The sequence below is a fragment of the Morone saxatilis genome, unplaced genomic scaffold (assembly GCF_004916995.1).
Source record: "Morone saxatilis isolate NCDOM2014 unplaced genomic scaffold, NCSU_SB_2.0 Contig15, whole genome shotgun sequence".
Lineage (NCBI taxonomy): Eukaryota > Metazoa > Chordata > Actinopteri > Moronidae > Morone > Morone saxatilis.
Genome location: NW_023339707.1, coordinates 456,370 through 465,754, shown reverse-complemented (window position 1 = coordinate 465,754; position 9,385 = coordinate 456,370). Strand labels below are relative to the sequence as shown.

The 9,385-nt window shown below is 45.0% G+C and overlaps 2 protein-coding genes across 2 annotated transcripts in view; one reads left to right on the top strand and one right to left on the bottom strand.

Moving 5' to 3' along the window:
* Window positions 1-2,745, top strand: part of asxl1 (ASXL transcriptional regulator 1) — a 19,131-nt gene extending 16,386 nt beyond the window's left edge. The window contains 1 exon segment of the mRNA XM_035657426.1: window positions 5-2,745. Coding sequence (XP_035513319.1) covers window positions 5-2,307 — 2,303 coding nt within the window. The 3' untranslated portion in view covers window positions 2,308-2,745.
* A 1,561-nt stretch (window positions 2,746-4,306) lies between these two features.
* Window positions 4,307-9,385, bottom strand: part of LOC118324918 (myelin transcription factor 1-like) — a 24,473-nt gene continuing 19,394 nt past the window's right edge. Inside the window, exons 14-19 of the mRNA XM_035657424.1 lie at window positions 7,435-7,656; window positions 7,184-7,275; window positions 5,943-6,046; window positions 5,645-5,788; window positions 4,483-4,608; window positions 4,307-4,324 (exon numbers count right to left, since the gene is read on the bottom strand). Of these exons, the coding sequence (XP_035513317.1) occupies window positions 4,307-4,324; window positions 4,483-4,608; window positions 5,645-5,788; window positions 5,943-6,046; window positions 7,184-7,275; window positions 7,435-7,656 (706 nt within the window). The remainder of the gene's footprint in view (window positions 4,325-4,482; window positions 4,609-5,644; window positions 5,789-5,942; window positions 6,047-7,183; window positions 7,276-7,434; window positions 7,657-9,385) is intronic.

The window sequence follows — 9,385 nt, the reverse complement described above, 5'->3', positions numbered from 1 at the left end:
GGAGGAGGAGGAAGAGGAAGAAGGGGAGGTGGTGGGATGGAGGAGCAGGGATCGTCTTCAGGCACTCATTCGTCTGGAACACAACTACAGCTTCTCAATGTAGAGCTCATGCCCCAGCCCTCCCCCTCACTGTCCACTACCTCAACTTCCACATCCTTGGAGCCCCCACAGACCCCAAGCCCACCTTTAGAGGAAGCATCTGCGGGGCCAGAGGCTGAAGAGGAAATCGAAGAAACATCAGCCAGTGTCCTGAGCTCCTCCAATGGGCTCACAGACAAGGCTGCTGACTCGCCCTCTCCAAAGCTGGACAATGTATCAGAGTCTTTGGCTGCCCAGTCTACCAGGCAGAACCAGGTGCCAGAGTCTGCCGTTGTCCCCACTGAGAGGACAGGCCAGCGCTGTGAAAAACCCTCATTGGCCCCAACCTCCATCCCAGATTCCCTTCCCAGGTTCGGAGCTCAGGGGGTGGACGTTATTCAGACGCTGGCCAGCTCCTGTCAGCCCAGAGAGCAGGTTCAAGGGAAGGAGGCTGGACTGGGCGGTGTTATCCAGCATGGTTCCCACCATGTGGACGCCCAGGAAGTATTGTCTCATTCAACTGCAGAGAGACGGAAAACAGACACATCCTCTTCTCAACACGTGGACTCCTCGGGCAGAGAGAAAGATTATGAGGCTGCGACACATAGCGACTCCACGGAAACCGCTTCGGACTGTGAGAATGAGAGCCAAGAGGACGAGCAGCAGGCTGACCGGGACTGGTGCACCCAGCTGAGCGCCCAGAGAAACGGCCAGCTGGTTATCTGCAGCCCCCATCCTCAGAACCAGCAGCCAGTCATCCAGGCACACGTGTCCAGCCGCCAAGGTCAGACTGTCATTCAGCCTTGCTTCCCCAATGGCTTGCCTCACCCTCAGCACAGCCGCCCCCATTCCCAAGAACACCCCACAGTCCACCCACGGGGGCTCAGGGACACCAATGTTGTGGTCAAAATGGAGCCTGGAGATGATTGTAGAGTCTCCAGACAGAGCTCTGCTGAAGAGGAATGCCGCGGAGGTTTAAAGCCCTCTGTCACTAACCCGACTGCTGCAGCTGCCTCCAAGAGACTGGCCACCTCAGCCAGACCAGTATCCAGTGTGGAAGCCAACAACCCTTTGGTCACTCAGCTCTTACAGGGCAGCCTGCCCCTGGAGAAAGTTCTGCCCTCACACTCTGCCAACAGACTGGAAATCAGCCGATTGCCAGGATCCCAATCCAGACCACCAGTGGCGAGGACCCCAGGTCCACGTAGCAGGCCTGAGGTCTCAGCCCAGTCTCCAGAATTGACTGCAGCCTCTCACATCCACAACAAGTCTCCAACAGGCCGCCCAGTCTCCTGTTTGATGGAGTCCTCAGCTGTGTCGCAGTATCAGTCCCAGCAGGCCCCCGGGGCTGTCCCGGTCATCACCTCTCTGCCACCCTCCTCATCCTCCTCCACTTCTTTAACCAACAGAATTAAGTCAGACCTTAGCTCTCACACCATTGTGGAGTCTGCAGTTATCAAAGACTCTCATGGTCCTCAGTCCTCACAGGGGGTCACTCCAGACAGGCTGCAGCCATCCCACCAGACCATGCCTAATGGCCCCTCTCCTCCCCATGCAGACCCCTGTCCCACGGAGGTGGTGCCCACTATTAAGATCAACTGGAGGCCCCCCCAGTCTCAGCTCCCCCACGCTTACCAACAGCAGTCATCTCCTGCACCCACAGTGAAGAATGAAGTGGGTGTGCGGCCCTCCTGCCAGGCTCTTGCCAAATCCTCCCCCACTAAACCTATGAGTGTTACCAAAAAGGAGCCTGGGAACTCTGTGGACAGCTACCTGAGCGGAGGGGCGATGGAGGGACTCCTCAACATGGAGATGACTTTAGCCAGGATGGCAAAGAAGGAGCATGGCAAAGGGCCCTACTCCTCTGGCTCTCCCTCCTCCTCCTCCCCTTCCCCCTCCTCATCTGTCTCCTCCCTCCCCTTCCAGCTATACGGGAAGCTCCCCAAGCAAGGTGGAGGAGTAAGCTACACAGCCAATGTGTCAGTGATGGACAACGGCGGCTTCTCCCGGAGCATGGCGGACGGCGTTCTCCAGCTGCGCCCCCGCCTGGCCTCCAGCCAGGCCACCCTCAGCATCCAGGCCTTTACTGACAGTACGGCCGAGGAGGTGGCGCTCAAGTGCTCATGCCGCCTCAAAGCCATGATCATGTGCCAAGGCTGCGGTGCCTTCTGCCATGACGATTGCATCGGGCCCTCCAAACTGTGCGTGTCATGTCTGGTGGTCAGATAATATGTTGAAGTCCCTGTGCACTGTAGAACTGCTATCTGTACAGTATCAGCAGCGAGGGGGGGGGCTCCAGATAGTACAGAAGGGTAGAACACACAGGAGGAGCCTAACAGGCAAGATTTGCCTTGTACAATATTATTGGTCTGTATTTTTTGTTGTTGCAGATTTTCAGATTTTTTTTTTAGCTGTACTGATATATTATTATTGTTATTGTTATTATTGTTATTGTTATTATTGTTAATTTGGGGCATGATTGATTGTAAATTGTGCCTTTTTTGTTTTCTCTCCTCAAAAACATTTACCTCATCTTATCTTGCTCCACCTGTCATCATGTGGTGGCCATCATTGTTTTGGTCCCTCGTTTCCTCAGCAAACAGGGACTTATTGTTGTCTCTTTGCGCAAAGAAGTATTTTTTTAACCATTAAAATTAGTAAATTACATTGTTTCACTGGTCTGTGTTTTCATTTATTTCATGGTTCTCTTAAACTCCCGTCTGCAATTACAGTTAACAATGTACAAGTACAGTGCTGTACGCCCTTCCTGATTTTGCACATTTGTCACACTTAAATGTTTCAGATCGTCAAACCAATTATAATATTAGACAAAGATAACCTGAGTAAATACAAAATGCAGTTTTTAAATGATGATTTTATTTATTAAGGGAAAAAAGCTATCCAAACCTACTTGGTCCTATGTGAAAAAGTATATTCCCCCTTGTTAAATCTTGAATTAACTGTGATTAAATTAATTAAAATTTGATCTGAAACATTTAAGTGTGACAAATATGCAAAATAAGAAATCAGAAAGGGGGCAAATACTTTTTCACAGCACTGTATGTCATTGATCACCAGTGATAGGGTCCTTGAATACCTTTCATGAACATTCTTTCTCTGATGTTATGCACACATGGGCAACGATAACCTCTCAAGCTTGTAATGTACGGCCGCAGTTGCAAGACTGCAAGACTCAGGGCATGATGGGAAATGCCCAGCTGTTGTCTGATGAAAGAGCTGATGAGTATTTCATGCTAGATTTTAGGCTAGGTGTCTCATGTTGTACAGTGAAAGTTTACAGTACAGTTCACAGTGCTTGTTTGCTGGCAGGAGAGTGCAATACATCTCTTCAGTACAAACAGGCTCTGAAATTGTCCCAGACTGCCTGTTTTCCATCTAAAAATAGTATGAGAAAGTTTGAGTCAATACAAACCCACAGTCAGCCCAGTCCACATTTACTGCAGGTTAACCTTTATTTCAAGAGCAACTTAAAGACTAATCCATACACAGCCATCATTAACACATAGACAATACAAAATAAATATTCACCATCACTTTGTTCTTCATCACCAAATAAATACCAAATATGTGCAGCTCAATATTCCCAGTGTATTGCAATGTACTCAAAATAGTTTGTGAAAATAAACAGGAAAATCATATAAACAGAAGCACCAAAAACAAAAAACAAATCTTTAGAAAATTATTAAAAAACTTTCAGTTACAAAATATTTGCACTTAAAAAGATCCCAGTATTTTAAATAAATAATAAGATATATAAAAGAATTCATAGTTGATATCTTAAAATATTTCCTCTTTGTTCAACAATGCAGAGGAAATTATTTCCTTTCTCATGGTTACCGTTTAAAATCTTCTCAGGTAGCATTTTGGAAAACAATTGAATAAATAGATAATGAATAATAAATAGGCCAACATAAAAAATACAGCAGACATGAATAAATAAGTTGTTATTAAACCAACATTTGCAAAGGACTTAAATAGTTACACAGCAATAGTAAGAATGAATCTACAAACTAGTCCTGGAGGTGCAACATCACTATGCTCATATAGAATACTATCAACATTATTGAGTGGAGGTGGGATATGTTCACTAACTAAGAGGATCTGCTCAGGCTCTGTACTGACCTCCCGCCTGTGTTCTGCACTCTCTGCCTGTCTGTATACACCCTGCTTACAGTAACAATTTAACTCCAGTGTGCTACCACGCACTTCACATCCACACCCTCATCTGTTCACGCTCACACCGCCATAAAGCAACATGCAAACAGCAAACAAACGCAAATAACAGATGACAAAGTTCCAAATGAGAAGAATTAATTACATACAGTATCTAAAGGGTTCGGAAAGAAAGATTGGTGTTGTCACTGCGATGACCCCCCCCCCCACACTCGGATGCCCTTCACTGGCCTGGGTTGATGGACTCGCAACCCGGTTCTCAGGGTTCTGGTGCAGGTATTTTATTGGTACTGTGGGTACGTAGCTGTCGAAGTTCTGCTCTGACAACGGCTCCTGCTGAAAAACACACACAGGTTCAGAAGTCCAAAAATTCCAAACCCTGTCAGTCAGGTAAGATCTGGATCTTTTAAGGTTCAAAGTTCCAGTGTGTAACATTATGCATAGGTATCGTATGGTATACATCACCTGAATATAGAAGTGTCTTGTTTTTTACCCCCCAACCTGGGTCTTTTCGCCTTCTTCCAAGGAGACAGAGTGGCAGAGTGTGTGGCCATGGGATGGGCTACACCTGGTTTATCCTGATTGTTGGGCTTTATAAGTGGCTGATCCAGCCAGCAGGTTCCTTGGTTTGATGCTGTCTTTGGGTTTTGATATATGCATTACCTTTTTCCACACACTTCACCCATGTGCACACACTAACTACATTACTGACAATACTGACGTACATATACATATTATAATTTGTTGTCATTAATATTGTTTAATTTAACTTCTTTTTGTTTAAAACCCTTAAATTCTCTGTGTGGTCTCCCTCCTTTCTCATGAGCCTAGAGCGGGTTCATGACAAAAGTCAGGAGATCACAAGTTATTACAATTCATCCTGAACTTCGGTACAAAATTTCATGGCAATCCATCCATTTGTTTAGAGACATTTTACTTAAAACCAAAAAGGTCAACCTCATGGTGGCGCTAGCAGAAAGGAACAGGATTGCCAAAGTCAATTGAATTAATCCTCTGGGGACAACAAATATTTTGCATTTATATGTGCCAGTCCATCTGGTAGATGCTGAGATGTTTCACAGAACGAGTTAAAACTTTGACCTGCCTTCCATCAGTCTAGCCCAAAGAATAGATGCTGGGGTGTTGGGACAGACAGAGTGTAACCTCAAAGGACAAATCAGTTCCATTCAGGCTAAATTGTTCATCCTTGGTAGCCAGATGTTCTTGCTGCTTTTGGTTAAATTTTGCAATCGGGTGCTCATTTCTTCTAAGATTGACAAATTATTATGGCTGTTATTTGCTTCTGTTGAAGTGAGATACTCTCTAGGCGAAGGTAATTTGTCCTGGTTTAAAACAATTTGTGTACACTTACCATGGCAGGCAGGCGGATGTTGGCCAGGCTGCGGATCAGGGCCTGACTCAGGCCAGATAGCTCCAGGAACAGAGCTTCGTTCCTCTCCTCGATCTGTTTATTCTCCTCCTCCATACTCTTCAGATTCTTCTCCATCGAAGAGATCTGAAGCCAAGACAGATACAGAACACAGAAATATTCACTGTCAACAGCTTTACAGACGTCTTGTGTGGTCTATGAGAAATCTATGAGCAGTGTCTCCTACAAGAAACATGTCTCATCCTCGTCCGTGTGCAGTGAGCTGAGCAGCTGAGCTCACCTGAGTGTGCAGGTTCATCATATCGGCCTCCATCTCTGAGTTGGACTCGTTGAGCTCGTTGATCTCCTTGTTGAGCTGCTTGATGTCCTCATCATTGTCCAGAACTAAGCAAGAGCAACAACACACAGCAAACACACCTTAACACACCTCCTCTGGCCGTCACAGATTTCTATTACAGGTAAATGGTAAATGGTAAATGGACCTGTACTTGTATAGCGCCTTTCTAGGTACAGGTGCTGCATGTGGCAACAAGTCTGTAGAAAACATCACATTTGGGCTCCTTTGTCCTGATTTCTTATATTCTGATGTCTCCATGTTTTAGTAGTTTGGGAGATATGTGTGAGACATGTGGGACATATCAGAAGTGGGACCAAGTCATTGTTCTGCAAGTAAAAAGTAAGTCTGAAGACTTTGCACTCAAGTCCCAAGTCAACTAATGGGGCTCAGTAACGTAACATTAGCTCTTTATGGTTCTTTCCTTTAGCTTTATTAGATGCTGTCGGATTGGTTCAAACAAGGTGGATCTGGGGAATTAGGTGAGGATTTGCTGGGAATAAACAGTTAACATAAGTTAATTTAGGAAATGAAGGTAAATGAATTGATTAGTGGCACATTTTTTAAAGGTTCTATATATGAGATTTAAAACATTGAAAGACCAGTGTGTGGGATTAAGTGGCATCTAGCAGTGAAGTTTCCGATTGCAACTAACTGAACCCCGCTCACGTCTGTATCTGTATCTGTGAATGAGAACAGGCTGTGAAAAGAAAATGCACACAAAGACCCTATCTACAGCCAGTGTTTGGTTTGTCTGTTCTGGGCTTATATAGCTGCAAACAACTATTCTCTATGTAAAGATATAGTGGAGTCATGGTGTCACACTCTCGCTGTCTGTGCTGCCATCAAAGCCTCTCTGTGGTTTGAGAGTAGAGCGACTGAAACTGCTGTTTTTATCATCTACGTCTGAGAATTAAGGATTAATTTCAACCAAACCAGAGTCGGTGATTGTTTGAAAGCCTGACAAAGTCAGTTTTGGTGAGCTAAATTTTATTTCTGTCCCATTGTTTTGGTCTGAGATGCTGTTGCGCTAGTGTGACACCTAGTTGCAAGTGAAGTTCGTATATAAAACATATATATAAGTCCAAGTCAAGTTGCAAGTTTTTATTTTATTTTGTTGAGTCTTCTCCTTCAGGACATTCGGGACATTCAATCAGGCAGGGGGGAAAGGTCAGTCTGTCTCTTACCGTCACTGGCTCTGAACTTTGCAGTGATATACTCGTCTCCAGGGAACTTGGCTCTCTTCTTGTTTGCTGATGCTCTTGGACAACCTGACAGACTGAGAGGAGCAGCTGATCAGGATTAAGAGCTCTTACATTCTAACAAGGCTGAGATTTTCTATGTACATAATGCTCATGAGCGATAAATGGGGGCCCAGCAGCTCAATTCACTTGATCACACTGCTCTCTGTGTGCTGAAGCTCAGACATTCAGTATACCTGCGGTGCGTCAGAAAGCTGCCGTTAGCGTGTCCGGAGCCGTCGCAGCCTGGCGTCGGGCAGGTCGGGCCCTCAGTCTTGAAGGCCTTCCAGGAGAAAGGAGTGCCATTAAGAAGACCTTCCTTCTGCCGGCGTGCTGCCAACGGACAGCCGTAGGCACTGCGGTGGGTGGCGTACTTCCCACTAATGTGGCCCAGACTGTCGCAGCCAGGAACTGGACACCTGGAGACAGGCAGAAAGTAGTCAAAACGTTAGTTTAAAAGGTAAAATGAGGTTTAAAGCAGGATTTGAGGTTTCACACAAAAATATGTTGTGAAGTGATTGCATCTATTTTCTGGCAATACACGTTTTACGTGGGCTTTCAAATAAAGTTATAAGAATCATTTGGATCATGGTAGTCAGAAACAAATTCCTCTAACAGCCGTGTATGATGGCGTATTAGGGCCATTGCTTTTAAAAACAGAGGTGGGGGATGGAGGTAATATTTCAGGATTAAATTAATAAATTTACCAGAAAGTTTTAAGGATGCTGGAAGTCACAGCAGGGGGTGCTGAGAGAAAGTCAGTCTATATAAATGTGATATATTCAAGCTATAATCTGTAACTTTTCCACATTAAAGAGTGTATCAACTCTAGCTCTATGTTCTATATGTAGTTGAGTTGTGTACTTTGATTATACCAAATGTTTCCAACAATGTTCAAACTCAGAGAAATCTGTCATTATTTTCAGGTAACGCTGCGTTTCACCGGTCACCTGTCAATGGCGTCATCTCCCCTTTGTGCATGCATCAGAGTTGTGGTTGACTTTTTTATCTAGTTTTAAGCCACATTTTTACAATACACTTTTTAGACCTTGGTCGTTCTTAACTGTTAGTTTAACCAGATGAAAGATTTTACTTGCTGGAAGTCTGATAATTAAGTTATCAGATAAATGAGCTGAGTCAGCATTAGCAGCAGCTCGGCTCAAAGCCCCTCCAGGACGTCCTTTTTTCCCCCGAACAGCATCAGAGAAACATTGATTTTTAAGGTGAAACTACTTTATTCAGTGTCTTTAACAGTTTAAATAAATTACCTTCCCTAAACCGATGAACACTGAAGGAATCCAATAACTGGGAGAAGCTGACTGTAGTGACGCAATGGTGGTGAAGACAGCAACTCCCATGATCCCACGCTACTTCAAACGTCATCCAAACTTCTTTTTTGTTCATTTGTCTTGGAAAATGGGGGGGGGTTTGGGGGGGAGGGAGAGCATATTGTACCGTTTAATCATCTCCGCATCCACCAGGTCGAAAGTTTCAAGAAATGACCAAATACTTGCAAAAACCTCATGTATTGCAGCCTCAATTTGTAGCTAAATGTTGAGTTGTACATACCAGCAATTTTGGCAAGGCTAACACCCGAAACTACAGAATGGTGAAACATGGTAAAACATGCATTGTGTCTTCTGAGCATGTTAGCATGGCTGATGTTTAAAGGAAAACATGGAGGGGGACTGGTGGAACCCCAACAGACATACTGATGCTTTGTTTATAATCAATGTTCCTTTTACACACGATCCCCTAAAACAGCCACAGACACCATACCTACATATTGTGTGAAGTGCTGTCTTACAATACAGGTGGAAATGAATGAACTGATAAATACTGAACTCAGTGGGTAATAAATCAATCTGTCCTTCCCTGATCATACAAACCCCACCCACCTTTTTTAAACTAGATTGTATCACCTCTATATCGCTGCACCGGTTGTTAGGCGCTGTCAGTGGCCGCAGGGAAAGAAGGGTACCACTCTTAAACTGGCCCCCTGAGTTTCCACAGCAGAGCCACTTGTGGACTTCCCACAAGGATGAGGAAATTATGGACGTGCCTTAATTATTCAACAAGTGTGTCAGCAGCCTGGCCTGCATGGACCCGGTAAAGTGCAAAGAGGAAGTTGGGGGCCAGAGAGCAGGG